At 38.5% G+C, this 19,209-nt stretch overlaps 1 protein-coding gene across 1 annotated transcript in view; it reads left to right on the top strand.

The window, feature by feature from the left end:
* Positions 1–19,209, top strand: part of Pkhd1 (PKHD1 ciliary IPT domain containing fibrocystin/polyductin) — a 374,971-nt gene that overhangs the window by 267,218 nt on the left and 88,544 nt on the right. Inside the window, exons 53-58 of the mRNA XM_051204291.1 lie at positions 301–388; positions 9,828–9,982; positions 11,392–11,544; positions 13,642–14,517; positions 15,460–15,628; positions 17,481–17,638. Of these exons, the coding sequence (XP_051060248.1) occupies positions 301–388; positions 9,828–9,982; positions 11,392–11,544; positions 13,642–14,517; positions 15,460–15,628; positions 17,481–17,638 (1,599 nt within the window). The remainder of the gene's footprint in view (positions 1–300; positions 389–9,827; positions 9,983–11,391; positions 11,545–13,641; positions 14,518–15,459; positions 15,629–17,480; positions 17,639–19,209) is intronic.

Here is a 19,209-nt window from a genome sequence, read left to right as displayed (position 1 = left end):
CCTATCTGTTCACGTTTCCCTTTATTATCTGGACAAACTTCTGTACATTGAACTGCCTCTCCATTAGATGGTGTTTCTCCTCTTTTAGAGTGTCATCATGCTGCAGCTTTAGTTTCTCTGTAGGTCTTTGGGTTATATTTGATCTGTTATAATAGAAATATTCTAGTTTAAAGATAAGATGAACATGATCAGATATGGATTATATGTTACATGTTTTATGGAAAACCTCTGAATCATATTTCACTTATCTGTCCTTAATTAAGGTGGAAGTATTGTCTTAGTGATTCTTTAACTTTTCAGGTGTTTATGGGAAACTTCATCTGAACAGTGCTTATCCTAAGAAATCCTGGGTACACCTTGGAGCTGATATTGCACCAGGAAATGAGAGGTAAGAAAAGAATCAGAGGCCTTGCTGTTATTGTTTTGTTTGTCTCTCTGTGATGTTTTGTTGTGATATGAAACACTAAGCAACACCATTCAAGGCAGAGGGGCTAGAAAAAAATGTAACATAAAAAATGACAAAACGTAGAAAACATAGAAGGAAACTGTATAGTAGGGGTGGCTTTAAATAATGTATGCTTTATTTATATATATATATATGCATTATGTATGTATGTATGTATGTATGTATGTGTTCTAGATGACAAGACAGGGAGTACGAATTGAAAATATAATAGTGAGGATTGACAAGGCACCATAGAGACACTGACAGAAATAAGGGTAGATGGGGCTTATGAAGGTGAAGAATGGATCCATCACTGCCTTGAACTGAACAGATCATATGAAGAACAAACTGACAGAGATCTACTAGGACTTGGAAGACAAGTAAATGAAAGTAACAGAAAATTGTGATACTAGGAGGAAAGACCAGAAAGTGGAAAGCTCCTGTAAGAAGCCAGGTCATCCCCACTTAAAATGATAACAGCAACTCTAACTGGAGCACACATCGCAAAACTCAGAAGAGTTTATTTATTATGGATAAGTGGATCATAAGAATAATGATTGTAACATTATGTGATCCTGATGTTGCAGGAAGAAAATTGAGTTAATAAAGAAAAACAGGGGGCCTGAAATGAGGGTCCTTGTTAGAAACTAAAATCCAAAGAACATGGAGTTGTGATGTACCATGGTAGAAGGAGGATGGTCCAACTCCAGTAGAAAAAGAAATGGCTAGGCTATTTGATACACACACACACACACACACACACACACACACACACGTGTGCGCGCGAGTGCGCATGTGTGTGTGTATAGTCATATGTACTTGCATATATCAATATATATGAATGTATTTCATATATATAATGAATGGGTGGTAGTGGTGATGAATGCCTTTAATTCCAGCACTCGTGAGGAAAAGGTAGGCAGATCTCTGTGATCTCGAGACCAGCCTGGTCTACACAGTGAGTTCCAGGACAGCTACTGCTAAACAGAGAAACCCTGTTTTGAAAAACCAACCAACCAACCAACCAACCAACCAACCAAACAAACAAACAAACAAAAAACCCAAGTCATGTATTTGAACATATATATTCATTCTATACAATCATTTCTATCTTTTAAATCTCTCAGTGGAAATATATGAGTGCCATTATTATCAACATTTTGTTTAACTGGAGTCACAAAAGTTAAAAAGTATTCATTTATAAAGCTAGAAGTTCTATGACCATTTCCTGGGTTGTCTAATCCTATAGCTTATGATCTAAAAGTTCAAAATATTAAAAATAGCATTTGGTAAAATCAGTCTCAGAGAGGATTGCTTTAATGCAATTGTATGAGGAAAGTGTAATTATCCTCATGTACTGGTTTTATGTGTTGTATAGCTGTTTTTGTTTTTGTTCTTTTTGTTTTTTTTTTGAAATTGAAACATCCCCTCCTGGAGGGAGGAAAGAGGCTCATAACATTCAGGAGGTTTGCCAGGTACAGAAGCTCACATCTAACATTATGCTCAGCAGCCAGCGAGGTAGGATCATCTTGAATACAAGGCCAGCCTCGATTGTGTAGTGAGTTCTATGCTAGCTCCAGTGTGAGAAACTCTCCTAACCCCATTATTCAGAAAGCTCATGGGACCCTGGCTATGCCTGAGACTTGCAAGAATCACACAGACATTTGCAGGGAGGAAGTGATGGCTGGGAGAGAAGGGGTTCTTAGCTGAAGTTACCTGGTCTCCCCAAGAAACTCCAGTAAGGGAGAGTACTACCTTTAGTTGTCACCCATGCTGGGAAGGCTGTTCTGTGATACTGCCCCCTTTAAGTACCTCTGCTGCTGTCCTTGGTTTCTTGACTAAGTTCCTCTAAGTGACCACAATAGCATCATTGGTTTATCCAACTAGATATGGGTGGACTCTTCTTTGGTCTGTGATTGTCTGGGGTGCATAGACACTTGTTCGTGTATTTCTAGGAAAGCATAGTATATGTGGATAACCTTTCTTTCCAAATTTATTAAGATAACTTGACTCATAAAATTTGTTTGTACATGCTTGACTTATTTTACAAGTACTATTCGTTTGTGGGAAACCCTCCCTGGAAATGCTTCTCATTTATTTATTCAACTTATTTTTATTTCTTGTTTGTGTAGCCCAAGTAAGCTCAGTGAGATGTTTTGAAGAAAACTTACTTTGTCTTTGTTCTATGTCATTTTTAAATTTACCTTGGTTTTACTTCTTTCTCTACTTTGCTACAGTTTAATCTTTTGTGGAAACTGATGAACAAAATGGGCCTTTTGTATTTAGAATAAATCCACACAAGCTATACACAGACGTAAGAGTTTACCCTTACACCAGTATCCATGTGTATGTACTGCCTGTGTACACGTGGGCAGCCACATGCGTTTTCTGAAAATACATAGTTACTCTCTCTGCCGGTGAATTATAAGGTATTTATGTTTCATTCTACCCATCCATCATCCATAGAGTTTTAAACAGGCAGGCACTAGGTTTGACCCATGCTTTGATCTGACTTCTGTATAAGAAAATGATTGCTGTTGCCGGAGATGGAAAAGACCCTTAAGACTTGAGAATGAGGATTACTTCAAAGTTTTTCAGGAAATACCTGATAGTGGCTTAGGTTAGGTGCAGATTAGGTTTAGATTAGGAGAGAGAGAAAGAGGGGGGGTTAAATATGTGTTGGAGACAGCAGCAACACTGAATGCTGATGGACCTAGTAGCTGATGACAGGGTAAGCATGCTAATCCTTGTCCCTCAGCACTTTTGTGGGAAAGGTATCACTAAGAACTGGAAAGCAGAAGGAAAAGCAGGTTTATGGAGAAGGTGTTGCATTTCTTTTGTTTGTTTTTCTGATTAATCATTTCTTGTCCTTTTTTACAAAAAGGGGGGAACAAAAAAAACTATGTAAGGCTTTGTCTTTTTTCCCTGCTTTTCAAATGATAAGTTGTTTTTAGTTGGCAAGTAAAACTACGAATGTTTAACGTGTTTGGAATTCTCTTCTGAAACCTGTGTGTCACGGAATGGCTAAAGAGAGAAAATTAGCATTTGCAGTACTTTACATGCTTATGTATTTGTTTATTTTGTGTTGAGCAAGAAGTGAAGTCTGTGTTCTCAGCAGTTTTCAAATATGATGCTATCTATAATCGGCATGGCCTACCCTGTGTCTCCTAAACGTTTCCTCTTCTTCTGATATCAACACTTCAGATTTAGTCCATAAATGAGGTCAGATGGTGTGTTTCTGGCTCTTGCTCTTATTTCACTTAATATAATGTTCACCTATGCTGATCAAGTGACAGCTCCCGTCCATTTGAAGGACAAATCATGTTCCATTGTGCATATGTACCTCATTTCTTTTTTCTTTCATTAGTGGACAGACACTTGAAAGTTTCCCCAATGTGCCTATGGTAGACAGTGTAGTCGATGACTATGGAGGTGCAGATGTCCCTAGACACATGATTTCACCTGCTTTAGCTATGTACTCCATGATGGGATTTCTATGACAGTTAATCTTTTTAATTTTTAAGGTTCCTCCACTATTTTTCATATATTTATTCATAAAATCATATACAACATGTATTACTATGTAGGTATATGAATGTATTCATATGTGTGTGTACAAATGCACATACCTATTTATGTGTGAGCATTGGGGCCAGAGGAGGGTGTTAGAGGTCTTCCCTTGTCACTTTTTACCTGTTCCTTTGAATCGGTGTCCCAGCCTGTATCTGAGGCCCTATAAGCCATGAAGTTCCAGCAATACTCCTATTTCAACTTCCTTTGGAGCTAGAGATCACAGGTGTGCACAAGACACCTGACTTAGCACCTGGTATCCAGACTCTATTCTTAATGGCAGAGCCATGTATGTAACCATGTATGTAACCCCTCCTTTCTATTTTCTCTAACAGCTACGCCAATTTAAATTTCTACCGGCAGTGCACAATGGCTCCCTCTTCCTTCTTATCCTTACATCACTTATCATTTTTTTTATAACAGCTGTTTTAACAGGTTTGAATTTTTTCGAGTGGTTTTTAAATGCACTCTGTTATCTACAAAGAAATTACTCGCTGAAGAACAAATGACCATTTATTACCTTGCCCTGTCCCCAGGACCTATATCTTTAATTTGAACACCACCATTGATAATATCTGCTCTGTTGGTTCTCGTATCGTATTAGTGATATGCTTTTGATATATCATGTGGTTGAGGTATCTCTCTTTCCTCTCTTCTAAGCACTGCACACAAGGCTTTCTGTAGCAACTTTAGTACTTCAAACTTAGACAATCAAATAATGGTTTTAGACATTGTACGTAATTACACACCATCTTATTAATCCTGGGAAATTCCACCATTATTTCTTAATTCGGCACTAAATTTCTTCATCTGCAAAACCACTATAGCATAATTTAATGGTTTAGAATTGTAGGGAATCGTAAAACATATGGCTATCCTTTCTTTGTAAAAACTCTTAAAATAATTTAAGGCCTAAGAATTTGTATAAATAGTATACCTCTGGCTTGGTATTCTCTGATGGTAACATCTTGTGTAGGCACAAAACATTGGTGTGGCTCTTAGTGCATGATGGTAAGCTATGTAAACTGCTTGTGCTGAGGAGGGGAACCATCGTTGGCTATAATTTGCAGCATCCAATAAGAGCAGAGCAAAGGCATCTAATTCACATCTGCTCCTTGAACTTGAATGTGTCTTTTCTAGAAATTAGAACAACTGTATGTTTTCTAGTATGTTAGCATTTTCCCCTCAAGTTCAAGTTTAATCCTTTTTTTACATATTTTTTCAAAATTTTTCATTACCATAATTGTGTTTATGTATTAGAGTGTAGAGTCAGTGGCTCTTTTCTCACTTACTGGCAATCACAGATCCTGTATACTGCTTCTAAATAGAGTTCTTCCAATCCAGTGAATTACTGTGTCCTAACCTCAGGTGGAGAACGCTTTCATGGAGGCCAAAGTTGACTTCAGGAAGGGGGAGGAGAAAGTACTCTGCAATGAGAAGGCTTGAACACTGAGATTAGCCTATACGTTCCTCAATGTATAACTCTGGTAAATTACCCTCTTGGGTCACAGTTTCCCTTTGTGTAATTATGAGAGTACTAGTGTCTACCTAATATAATAATTACACAAATTAAATAAATCAATGAATGGGAACCTTTTAGCTCAATTTCTGGCACAAAATCAGCCCCAAGACAGGGACGCTGATAGGCAGTCAGGCTTCTGTTAGATAAATCAAATGAGTACATCTTGATTCATTTTGGATTGGATCAACCCAGCCCCTCCCTCCTGTCACCATACTATTGCAATTTACTATTTTGACCTCATCTTTCTATGGAAGAATAGTTTCTCCTATGCACTGCTCTAGACTCTACATAATCTCAGTGCCACTGAGCTTTCTCCAGCTTCCCAATCTGAGAGTGTATTACTTTCCCTTGGGTGCATTCACCTAGTCTATGGGGAGGCTCCCAGTAGCACGAGTTATGTGGTATGGTACAGGAAAGAATGGATTTCAGAAGGTGAAAGCTTTCCTGGGATGATAGAGACAGGAGGCCCAATAGGCAGATAATCTATTGTAGTTGTAATTATTGCTCACATCATTTATATTTCATTACAGAATGAAGTTTCTTCAGAACCCAGCAGCCTATATACATCTAAAAATTCTCACTGCATTTCAGTGGCATTGATGGAAAGTGTTATTTTTGAAATTAGGAAAGAGTCAATATTGGTAGACACTGTGTGACTACTCCTATTTTTTTAGGGAATTAATGTATATTTGTAGACTATTCAAGCACAGCTATTTTAATTACGATTCTCCATTCATGTCCAGCTTTATTCATTGAAATTACAAGTGCATTTATATGAATGCTTTATGCATAGTTGTAAAAACTATTAAATCAAATTCATAAAATGTTTTCTTTATAACCTGATCAGTATACTATGGATGGGCAAGCATTATATTTTCCTGAAACAGGGTCAAATATTAATGTCAAAAGAAAGGAAATAGTGCTGATATTTTTTTTCAGAAGAAGTGTTAATGTTAACTTTCAGGATTCTTCCATTGTTATATTTTAAATTTTGTTCTTTTTTTTCCACATGATTTTCATTTGATGCCAGTTGGTTGGTAGATTGTATTAGGTATCCTTTACTCAGAAAGTGGTAACAAATTTGCATTCTTCTCTATAACATGATTCTTTGGTGTTATACAAAAGCCTAGAAGAGACTTCTTATTCTCATAGTCTAATGGGAATAGTCTTATTCTCATAGTTCAAATTAAACCATAATTTAATAATTACATTTTATTGAGGTGACTGTAAGCTAGCAATAGTGTTGGAAAGCTGGGGCTGAAACAGGGAATGCTGAAATTCAAGTGACACTGACCCTTAGCACGCTGTACTAACTAGGCTTCAGCTGCTGGTGCCACAGATTTCTGTGGTTCCTACTGCTAATGTTGCAGACACAGACACAGGAGGCCCTGAATCTTTTACAGCCCTAGACTATTCCTCTGGCACACAGGATTCTAAAGCTTCTCACGTACAAAGGAGAAATAAATCTCTGTGAATCTGTAACATTTCACCAAGTCTTAATAGAAACTGTAGGTTGATCTCACTCATCACCAAGATAATATGTTTGAACTAGTAAATTATATAATTTTCATGTTTCCATTAAGCAGGGAGCAATACTATCAAAGTTGATAAGGGCAGGATACCAGTCTGAGGACTAATATTTGTTATTTCAAAAGTTTGGTGTTTAAGGATTGGGTCTTCTTTAAGAAGACTTTTGAAGCATAGTAACACACATTAGTGCCTTTAAAATATATATGCTTTAGGAAGGCCGTTTGTGAAGAAGGACTTACCCTTTCCCTTAGTTACATTTGGGTTCATTTTATATTTTATATTCTGTGAATTTTGACAAACACATGAAGTTTTCTACATACCTTTATATATTGTCCTAAAGCCATCTTATGCTCCATTTGAGATGAGGCATATCTCAGTGATAAGGAACTTTATAGAATATTATGGAGATCTATTATCTAAAGAACTTCATTCAAAATATAAATACTAATGAGAAGACCATCCAGGTAATGTAGATCATGATTAGATGGCTGTCTACTTCTATTCTATCACTAGTTGCCTGTGATGTGACTTTGTGCTAACAGTTGTTTTTCTTACCCCCCTCCTGTTGGGCCTCCTGCTTTCTTTCTCTTCTGTTTCTTCATCATCCTCTTCTCCACTTCCCTTTTTTGTGGTATTAAAATCAAACCCCAGACCTTGGATCCATATTGCAGATACTGATACTATGCCACACCAAAGGTTTTGTTTTCTTTCAAGTATTTTTTTAGTATAGTGTGTTATCCATTAAGTTAAAAAAATATATTCCTGGGGGGGGAGGTAATACAATACCTATGTAGGTTAATATTTTGACAGACACTCTCTTTGTTTTCTATTTTGTGTGTGTATTATTTTTACTTTAAAAATTAGGCATATTATTTTATAATTCTTTTTAAAAAATCAATACATTAAGAAGAAAATTCTTCACAATTCAGTTATGCCTAACAATGTATTTTTAGAAGACCATATGGTATTCCATTTGATTTTGCTTCCATAGTTTGGTTATTATTTTAGGGGTTGCAGTGATGTAACTAAAATATTTATATACTTTTTATTACTCATTAACAGGCAGGGAAGAACCTGGCAAGTAAAAATATATATGGACTGGATTAGGAATCTTCCTCTCATCTAACCTAATCCTTCCCTCCATCTGCTTATCTACCCTTGAGTAACTATGTAATATTTTTGTGTTAAAGCCAATTTCCTAAATTGCTTTCTTTCCTTCCTTTCTCCCTCCTTTCCTTTTTCTTTCTTCCTCACCATCCTGTTTTTTATATTTATTTTTGACATGTATTCAAAGGCCAGACTGGCCTCAAATTCTCTATGTACCTGATAGTGATTTTGGACTTTATATTATCCTGACTATGCCTTCCAAGTACTGGGATCATAGGTGTTCACCAACACGCCAAGCTTATGGGATGCTGGGTGTTAAACCCATGACTTGATGCATGCTAGGACAACTGTCTGCAAACTGAGCCATAAGCCCCCTTTGTCTTTAAAAAATAGGATTTGTTATGTTGTTCTGCCATTGAATCTTCTATGGCATCATAGCTAATCGAGGGCACAGCTGAGACTCTATGAGGATCTGTAATATCTGGTACTTATTATTGGCTCTGTCAATATGTGCTGCACAACTGATGCCTTGTTCAGCCCCTGTGACCTAGATGAACATTTTCTTGTAGCCCAGAATTTGTTAACACTGTTTGCTAAATTAGTGATATTGACGGAAGTGACATAACTAAATGGTTATTAGGTAAAAGGCCCCAGAGTGAACTTGCAGTGATGAAATAAGCAACGGGTATGAATGGACAGAAAAGCAGTCATACAAGGAAAGGCTTCACAGCAAGAACAGATTGAAGAGAAAATTAATTTAATGTGAGTGTAAGGAAATGCCCAAAGCTCCCACTGATTCATAGAACGATAAAAGCACACTGGTGTGATACACGCCCACTAGTCCACACAATGCAATTCGGATGTCAGGATAAGATAGGAATGTTCTGCTTCATCATTGAAGATACAAAGCTGGAAGAACTAAACAGCTTTTTGAGGACTAAAGACTCATTGCTGTATCTGTCTGACCACAACAATATTATGCTTCCTGTATAGATTGCCCAGAAAAGGCTAATATATCTTCAGAAGATATGAAAAAAGATCTCTTTGGGAACATCTTTGCTACTCAAGTTGTTTTGAAGCCAAGAAGGGAGATGACTCTTAGTCAAAGAACGTGAAGATATGATTATTAAACTCTGTTACTGTCCCTCCTCTGTTCCTCCAGGTCTTTGCCACCCCCATCCCTGCTTCCCATCCACTCCTCCCCCCATCAACTCCTCCTCCATCTCCATTGAGAAAGGAGCAGGCCTCCCAAGGGCTTGAACAAAGCCTGGTACATCAAGTTGAGGCAGGACTGAGCTCCTGCCCTTGAGTCAAGGCTAGGCAAGGTAATCCAGCATGGGGAACAGGTTCCAGAAAGCCAGGGAAGTGCCAGGGACAGGTCCTGCTCTCATGCCTGGCTTTTTAAAATGTGGTTTCTGGGGAGCAAATTAAGTTCTTCATGGTTGCAAAGCACAGACTTGATGAATTCAATATTTTCTCAGTGCACAGCAGTCAACATTCAACAAAAGCTGTTCTCTTGTGTTTTGTTTTTGCTCTCTCTTTTAGTTTTCATGGTGAGGTAGGCTTATTTTTTGTTGGTTTTACTTAATCTCCAGTTACTGGATGGCCTCTTGTTTTATCGGTGTACCTGACACCCACTTTCTGAGTTTACAGAATCATAGTGGATGATGTAGTTGATTGGCAGCCCCACGACAAAATAGTCCTTAGCTCTTCTTCTTATGAGCCTCATGAGGCAGAGGTCCTCACGGTAAAGGAAGTCAAGGGTTATCACATCAAGGTCTATGAACGCCTCAGACACCGTCACATTGGTAAGTGCTTTGCTGGTTAAAGGAAATGGATGGGCCATGAAGGATCTGCTTGGCAGCCTGCCCAGGCTTATTACACTTGCTTGACATTAAGAGTGCAAGCAAGCTACCAGATTTCTGCCCTGTGTTTGTCCAAAAAACTTTTCTCAATGTTCCTTCCCCTTCTCTTCCTTCCTCTCCCCTCCCATCCCCTCCTTATCTTCCCCCTCCCCTCCCCTCTCCTCCTCCTCCTTTCTGCCTTTTAATGTGTTTTTGTTTGAGACTAAGCAATCCAAGCTTTCGACTCAAACTCATTCTCTTATGTTAACTCTCTAGAGGTGAACTTATAAGCATACATGACCCATGCCTTCATGCCTGGTTGTCTTTTATTTTTTACTTTATTTACTTATATATTGAACAAGGTCTCATTATATAGCCCTGGCTGTATGTTCTATGTATGAATAACACCCATCAAAGACAACCACCCTCCTGTGTAATGTATGAAATAAGCTTAACTCAGGAGCTTTAAGAAATGAAACATGCAAAATAAGTGGGTCAGAGATTTGTTATTAATTTTTCTCTGATATGTGAGAGGGGAATATAAATCTTCACCAAAACTGTCCAAAGTCTGTTAGAGTTTCAGGTGTAACACCTCCTCCTTTGTATCGTTGCTGAGATGGGATTTTTTTATGTTACTTAGGCTGGTCTTGAATCACTGGGATATAGTCATTCTCCTGCCTCAGTCTCTGATTAGCTAGTATTATCAGCATGTGTCACTATGTCCAACTTGATTTTCTGTTTAAAAAGCACAGCATAGAAAAGAGACATCTTTATTAGCCCTGGGCAGCTAGAGCCATCATGAAATGTCAGTGGAAACAGGGAAACAAGCTTCCTCTGTATATATCCCTGCTCACAGAGATGGTCCAGGCTGTAGATGACAGAAGTCCATCAGCAGATGGGGTTACTGTGCTTTGCATCATCTCCTTCTAGCTCCTTCACTATCTAACACTGATCTTTATGCTATCACTGCCTCATCTGACCTGGGTGTCATTACTCCCATGATGGAACAATATGGACAGTGTGTAATCAAATGCCACTGACTCACACTGATGCATAAAAGAAAGGAGGCAGTGAATCCTACTAATTGGACAAATCTATGAACCAGTGGCCTGTCCTAGTCCCCATAGTTATTGAGCAGAGGTGGATTATTGTTCACACATTCTCTTTGATCCCAAAGAGGGACAGGTGAACAGGTTTTTCATTTCTTGCCTGACATCTGTGGAGTGTGCCTGAGGAAAGGCTGGCTTTCATGTTGGAAGTATTTCTAACAGGAATGGAAATTTTCACTTGTGAGGTACAGTAGGGTCCCCAGTTGGTGATTTCCAAGACAGCCAGTTAAAAGTTGTCACCCCCTTCAACTCCTGTTCCTTTAGGAAGTGTCCACATCATGGAGGATGGTCAACACATTCCTTTGGCTGCTGAGGTTGGACTGTTGACTAGGAACATTAAAATTCAGCCTGACTCATCATGTAAAGGGAGACTCCTTGTGGGGTCCTCCAGGAAGTCTAGCAGAGAAGAGTTTTCTGGTAAGTGAAATGAAATTTTCAGTTAATAAGCATTACCATCCAGCTACTAAGTAATTCTGAACCACTCTTCTGAGACACTCAGAACCTTCACCTGTGAGAATTTTCACTTGTAATGCAAAGTGATCAAATTAGGTGGCTTCTTTGTGCTTCAGGAAGCTATGAATTTTCAGCCCCAATCTTTGCTAAATTAGCAATATGAAGTTAAATAATATACTAGAGATCAGTGCATATGTAACTTTTAGCCTCAAAGAAAACACCTTTCCTCTGCTTGGAAATGAGATTACTTAATAACTATGTGAATTTTATTACTTGCCCGATTTTCTCTTACTTCCCCCCCCAGTAGTACGCATTATTTAATGAGTTACGTTACAAATTAGTGGCTGTAATTTAAATACAAATCATTTCCATATTTCAAAGTGCTTTAAAAATAAATCCAATCTGTTTCAAAGATCAATGAAGTCTTTTTCCTTTAAATTTATGCTTTAGCTCTTTTAGAATCTTGCAAAATTATTTGATGACCTCACTTATTACAAATAGGTTCTGGCTACCATCTTACAAAGTTCTCCCTGATCAAGGAGTTTGGGAAATGTTGTCAGGACAGCTCTATCTTTGAAAAACATATTTAAGGAGCTGAATTTATTTATAAAATTATCTCCTCTGATTCTTAGAAATTTCTTTTAATACTTCTTGGAGTGCACATCAACTGCTGATTAGTTCTATTTTCTGTTACCTAAAAATGTCAGGTTTTCATCTACTACTCCTAGAAGGATGATTGTTTTTTTTTTTAATATTCGTTATTAGAAAACATCTGAATATATCCAAAAGTGATTCTTTTAAGTTTCAGTTTTTATTTAATTTTTTCTATGAGCATTTTATTTTGCAAGATAAAATAAGGATACAACACAAGTAATGAACACAATATAAAGGACAGGATATAGAAGAAAGTTTTTACATCGTTGAAAATTTCCTCATTTTATTTGGGGGGCATAATTTTTACTCTAAGATGGAAGTTATAGATATCTATTCATTTTTGTACCTCTTCAATCTGATCAGACAAGTTTCTCTGAGCAATGGGAAGTTAACACACAGAAATTCACAACTGTGTAGTGTATCTGGGAAGAGTTCAGCCAAAAGTGTTATATCAATCTCACCTGTGTCTTAGTTAGGTTTTCTATTGCTCTGAAGAGACACCATGATCACTGCAACTATTATAAGGGAAAACATTTAATTATGGTGGCTCATCTTACAGTTCAGACATCCAGTTCATGACGGCATGCAGGGCAGACATGGTGCTGGAGAGACAGCTGAAATTTCTATGTTTTGCAGGCAACAGAAGTGGACTGTCTCAAAAGGCATGGCCTACATATATATGAGACCGAAAACAGTAACGTAATCCCTTCAACAAGGCCGCATTAACTCCAACAGGGCCACACCTGCCATTAGTACCACTCCCTTTGGGGGGCCATTTTCTTTCAAACCACCACAACCCACAATCGCTCCAAGGTCAGGGACCATTGCAGAAGGAGGAGTAGAAAGACTGCAAGGGTCAGAGGTTGGGAAAGACTAGACCAAAACTGTGTCTTCAGGGCATGACAAGACTCCCACACTGAGGAATTTCCAGCAGCTGTGGTTGCCTGTACAAGACCTATACAAGATCAATCCAGTCACTCTTCCAGGATAAAGAGGGAAATATAGTGGAGCTAAGATTAACATATAGAAAAGATCTCATGGAGCTCATTTCTTTATGTCTACTCCTGAGAATTGGTCCTAAGGTGTCACGCACACTGGGCCTTGCCCTGGATTCAGTTTTCTAACAAATGTAAAGAATATGTAAACCAGTTGTGTACCTCCACGAGGCCATTCCCTGTCTTATTTCTCTTTTCACTACTTCTTATATCAGAGGTCAGACAGCACATGATTGTTCATAGACAAGAATGTTATATTTCCAGTGATTCATACTTTTGTTAGAATTTACCATGTTTAATGATTACCTTTTACTTAAATACTTAATATTCTGATGCCCCAAAATAAAGGCATTTGATATTTTTTGGGAAAACAAGAAAGGACTTGATCTGAATATGTACATTTTCTTTGTAGGTATTCTTCAACTTCTAAATGTAGAAATTCAGAACTTGGGCTCACCATTGCTTTCATCCATTGAATTCACTGGCGTGTCAGCTGGATCCTGGGTAATATCTTCTACTGTGCATCAAAGCTGCGGCATGGGCATCCATGCATCTGCCAGTCATGGGATGGTTTTAAATGACAATGTAGTGTTTGGCACCAGTGGCCATGGCATTGATTTGGAGGGTCGAAACTACTCTCTCACTAATAATCTTGTCATCCTGACGATGCAGTCAGTAAGGTCATCTCCTTGGGTGGCGGGAATAAAAGTGAACTATGCAAAGGATATCATTCTCCATGGCAATGTGGTGGCAGGATCAGAAAGACTTGGCTTTCATATAGGTGGTCATGGGTGCACCTCTGAAGAGCTTTGGTCTGACAATGTAGTCCACTCAAGCCTCCATGGCCTTCACCTCTACAAGAAACATGAACCTGCCAACTGTACTGGTGTCTCTGGATTTCTGGCTTTTAAGAACTTTGACTATGGTGCCATGGTACAGACAGAGAATAGTGTGGTCCTGCAGAACATCACTCTGGTCGACAATACTATCGGTCTTTTGGCAGTCTCGTATGTGTCTTCTGTTTCACTGAACTCCATCAGAGCTGTAAAGATTGTGCTTAGGAATTCAACCATTGTGGCCACTAGCTCCTCTTTTGACTGCATCCAAGACATAAAGACACCACAGTCAGCCAACTGGACATCAACCGATAGAGCACCTTCCAATCCCAGAGGAGGCCGGATTGGTATTCTGTGGCCAGTTTTTACCTCAGAACTAAATCAATGGCCTCAGGAGCCATGGCACAAACTGAGAAGTGGCCATGCAGTTTCAGGAATTACGCAGCTTCAAGGTATGGTTCTGGAGTTTGTCCTAAAAATGTGGTTTCATACACCCAAACACACAGCTTTCAGGAGAATTCCAAAAAATCATACAGCAAGAACGTCCACTGCGACCTAGTGCTTACTTGTTTAGCCTACATCCTAACGTTGATGAACCACAAGTGTGTATTAAAGTCAGTGACTGATTCCTTATAGAAGTGACTGCTTTCTTCTTGCCATGGAGACTTTACTGTAACTATTTAATTAAAAATACGTTTTGGATGGAAGTTGATTTTCCTATTATCCACTAAAGAAACTGAGACACAGAAACTGTGCCTCAGCCATGGCTGTTTTATAATGCTATAAAGATTGCTAGGTTAAAAGCCAGCATTTGGAAACTTGAGCAGTTTCACTTGTACTTTTGGTAAATTTTTTATTATTTCCCCATCTATTTAGTCTTTTCTGGTAGTTGGTTTGAGTGTTCCATAAAATAGATAGATTTTCATCAAGGGTTTAAATGAACTTTTCCTGAAAACTAAATTATTTGAACCATTGTCTATAAAATTTTTTTATTATTTTATGTATGTGATATATACATATCTGTATATATACATATCTGTGCAGCACATAGGTGAAGAACCCACAGAGACTAGAGGGGGCATTAGATCCCCACAACTAATGTTAAAGAAAACTGAGAGCCTCGATGTGGCTGCTAGGAATTGAACAACCTCTGTCCTTCGGAATAACAGTCAGTACTCTAGCCACTAAGCAAATTTCTATCTTTCTTTTTTTTGAACATACAATGTTCATGTATACTCCAGATATTTTGTAACTAAGATTCATGTAAACTCCCGGGGTTATCCTGGTTAGATTAAAATGACTCCTATAATAAACATTATGAAAAAAATAATTGCATAATCCATGGTTGGTAATACACATGATACAAGCTTGTGATATATTGTTTAAATTTTCAGATGTCACATTTTCTAGTTTTGTGAAGAGTTGCTATAGTGGTGACCTGGATGTCTGCATCCTGCCTAATGAGTATAGCACTGGAATCATATACCCAATAACAGCAGAGAGAACCAGGATGCTAAGGATGAAAGACAAAAACAAGTTCTACTTTCCTCCATTACAGTCCAGGTACTACTTTCAGTATTGACAATACAGTGTATTTATGAAGCAGTTTTCAACTCTTTTTTAAAATATTTATTATTTTTCTTATTTTACATATCGATTCCAGTTCCCTCTCCCTCCCTCCCATGCCCCCGACTTCCTTCCCATCCCATCTACCCCATCACTCCCCAGGGAGGGTGATGCCTTCAAAATCTGTCAAGTCATTTGGAGTAGGGTCTAGGCCCTCATTCCTGCTTCTAGGCTAAGGGAGTATCCCTCTATGGGGAATGTGCTCCTGAAGTCCTTTCGTGCACCAGGGGTACATCCTGGTTCCACTGTCAGAGGCCCAGGCGTTCTAACTGAGACCCATGTTCAGGGGGTCTGAGTTGGTACAATGCTAGTTTCCTGCAACATATAAAGGCAGACCTATCAAAATTACACCTGACTTCTCCATGGAAACTCTGAAGGCCAGAAGGTCCTGGATAGATGTTGTACAAATACTAAGAGTCCATGGATGCCATCCCATGCTACTATACCCAGCAAAAATCTCAATCACTATAGATGGAGAAAACAAGATATTCAATGACAAAGCCAGATTTCTCACAATACATAGCTACAAATACAGCCCTACAGAAAGTTCTAGAAGGAACACTACACTCACAAAGACATAAGCAATAGATAATCACACTTTACCAAAACCCAGAAGAAAAAGCAGTGCTACTAGGAAAGTTCCTTGCACTAAATGCCCATATGAAGAAACCAGAGGATAGTCACATCAGAGAATTAACAGCACAACTGAAAACCTAGAACAAAAAGAAGCAAACTCACCCCAGAGGAGCAGTTTTCAACACATAAAATCCCTAAAACATGTAAAACTATAACATCATCACACAAATTGAAATAAATCCCTGTATAAATGGCTGGTGCCTTAATAGAAGAGTCTCAACACTTCACCCCACCCCCCATATTCTTATCCTTTCACATAGGAGCTTAAGAATTTTGCTCACAAACAAGCAGATACTGGCTATTGATTTCTCCTCTCTTGAATCTATTTTTTTTTTCTTAAAAAAAAAAAAAAGGGTCAGAAGTACTTTTATAACAGTTTGATTGTTATTTTCATTGTTTTTTCTTAGGGATATTTTCGAAATAGCTGGATTCAAATCAACCCCATCCTTTCCTCTATAATGAAGTACAAAGTCCACAGTTTCAGACGGGGACTCAGGGAGCCATTGAGCAGGATGAGAATATGGGAGGACACAGTACCCACTGCTAGGAACTCCTAAGCTAAACAATGAGGCATAGACCAGGTGTAAATGCTTTTGGACATATGGTCAAGGATCTGAAAAAAAAAAAAAAGGTTATTCTTTCTCACACTGAAAAAAGAATTTACTGCTTTAGGGAGACAATGAATAGTCTAAATAAACCCCTCCATATAGAAAGGTCATGTGTTTGATCTAACACTGTTTTCTTTTCAATGCCCATCCCAGAGCCATTGTAGGTAACTCAGTAAAGTTAGGCACACCATTTGTGCTATGTTATTATTTGTCAGTTGTGTCTTACCAGTAGAATGAAAGCTATATCTCTTGGTCCATTTGTTCCCATACCAAAATACCATAAACTGGATGATTTATAAAGACCAAAGATTTATTTCTTATAGTTTTGGAGACTGAGAGTACAAAAATCAAAGCACCCCATGTCTGGCGTTGGGTTTGGGCGACTGAACAGGACATCCGTACAAGGTGAAGAATATTAATTAGCCTTACGTGGCAGGGCAGGAATATGGACAGTTGCTTGACTTGTCACAAGTTCAGCGCTATCATTGCCCATTCCTTTTGTATCCCATCATGAAGTGAGAGTTGATTTTTCCCTTTCTCCACAGGAAAGACTTAGAGGGAGCCGTTTGCCTTGATTCTGACTGGGAAAGTTCTAGAAAATACCTCTTTACAGATCTGGATGGGAGAACCCTGGGACTGCCTCCACCAGTTTCTGTGTTTCCAAAGATAGAGGCAGAGTGGACTGAATCATTCTTCAATACAGGTTGGTTATGTCTAACCGTGATGTCTATGGCAAAGGCAGCGGGCATTTGGAAGAGCTGGTGACTCCGTTGTCCCATGAGAACAAAAATATATTGGACCGACCTAAAGGCTAGGATTGGAGTCTGTACTGATGACCTACCAAATCACATATATGATAGGGATACTTAGTCATTAAGAGATACTGTGATGTCACTCTGTGATCTCTATGGATGCTAATGTCTATGTCAAATGTACATTTTGTCATCACTCAGCTAGGAGCACAGATAGGTAGTAATTCTCTTATACACCCTAGCCTTGTGCAGCATCCATGTCACCCTGAAATGACCCAGTCACCTATGCACCCATCTTTCTTTTCTGTGAGGACTTGAAAGCTCATCCAGGAGAGGGTGGCATAGAAGGCATTGTGAGATTCATCTCCCTGCTCTCCAAATGTCTCTTAAACTGTTTTGAGCTCAGAACTTCTGCCTTCTACATTCCTTTCTTGCTCATACAACCATAGTATCCTTGCAGAAAGATATTTTTTGTTTTGATTTTTTTGTTTTTGTTTTTGTTTTTTTTTTTTAATCTGGGTACTAGAGAGATTTCTATTTTTATCACCAGGGACACGATTTCCCATTTGAACTGTTTACACACATTTCAGGAAAACCTGAAGACTTTTTCTAGTTTTGTGAAGAGTTGCTATAGTGGTGACCTGGATGTCTGCATCCTGCCTAATGAGTATAGCACTGAAATCATGACAGAGAGAGAGAGGGGGGGGGGGAGGAGTAAGAATTGAAATATGTTTATAAAGGCAAAAAAATAAAGAGGACAGAGGATCTGGAGACAGTATAAAGGAGAAAAAAAACCACATTGAGCAGTTGCAATAGTATGCACTCACCTCTCTCTCCTTCTTGACTGTTGAAGCAATGTGACTTGCTGCTGCAAGCTTTTCCTTGCTTGACTTCCATTCCAGGATGGACTGTACCTTGAACTGTGATCCAAAGTAAACCTCTGTCCCTTAATGTGCTTCTATCAAGGGGTCTTACCAAAGCAACTGGAAAAGCAACTAAGGCAGATAAGCAGATCTCATTCCTTCTATGCCTAAATTCACTCAAAGTTTTCTACAGTAAAACTTTCTATTGGTTTATAAAAAGTATCACTACCATGGACATTACATTATGGCAAAAACATCCTTATACTTTAAAAAAGCCTATGGATAATTGTGGGCCATCTTTGGACTTGAATTTTGGCCAGGCTTTCATTTCTTTTTAGATATAATAGCATGGGCAGTGGTCCACAGTGCTAGATAAAAATTGAAAATCACACTAGTAGAAAAGGGAGAGGCTTGAACATAGTGTCTAATTTTGGGTTAACTCAGAAATACACCTGAGACAAAGCTTAGACTTACATAATCTAAGCATCAAACTGTCCAAAACCATCAGTAGGGAAGTGAGATCAGAAAGAAATAATGACAGTAAAGATGGGCTGTCAAACCGTCACCACTGTGGAATTTGGAGCATGACTTTAATGGGACTCTTGGAGACCATAAAGCCAAATGACCACAGCCAAGCCCAAGGAGCTAATGTAAATGTT

The sequence above is a fragment of the Phodopus roborovskii genome, unplaced genomic scaffold (genome assembly GCF_943737965.1).
Source record: "Phodopus roborovskii unplaced genomic scaffold, PHOROB, whole genome shotgun sequence".
In the NCBI taxonomy this organism is placed as follows: domain Eukaryota; kingdom Metazoa; phylum Chordata; class Mammalia; order Rodentia; family Cricetidae; genus Phodopus; species Phodopus roborovskii.
Note: the sequence above shows the minus strand (reverse complement) of the source record. Positions and strands in the feature narration are given on the sequence as shown.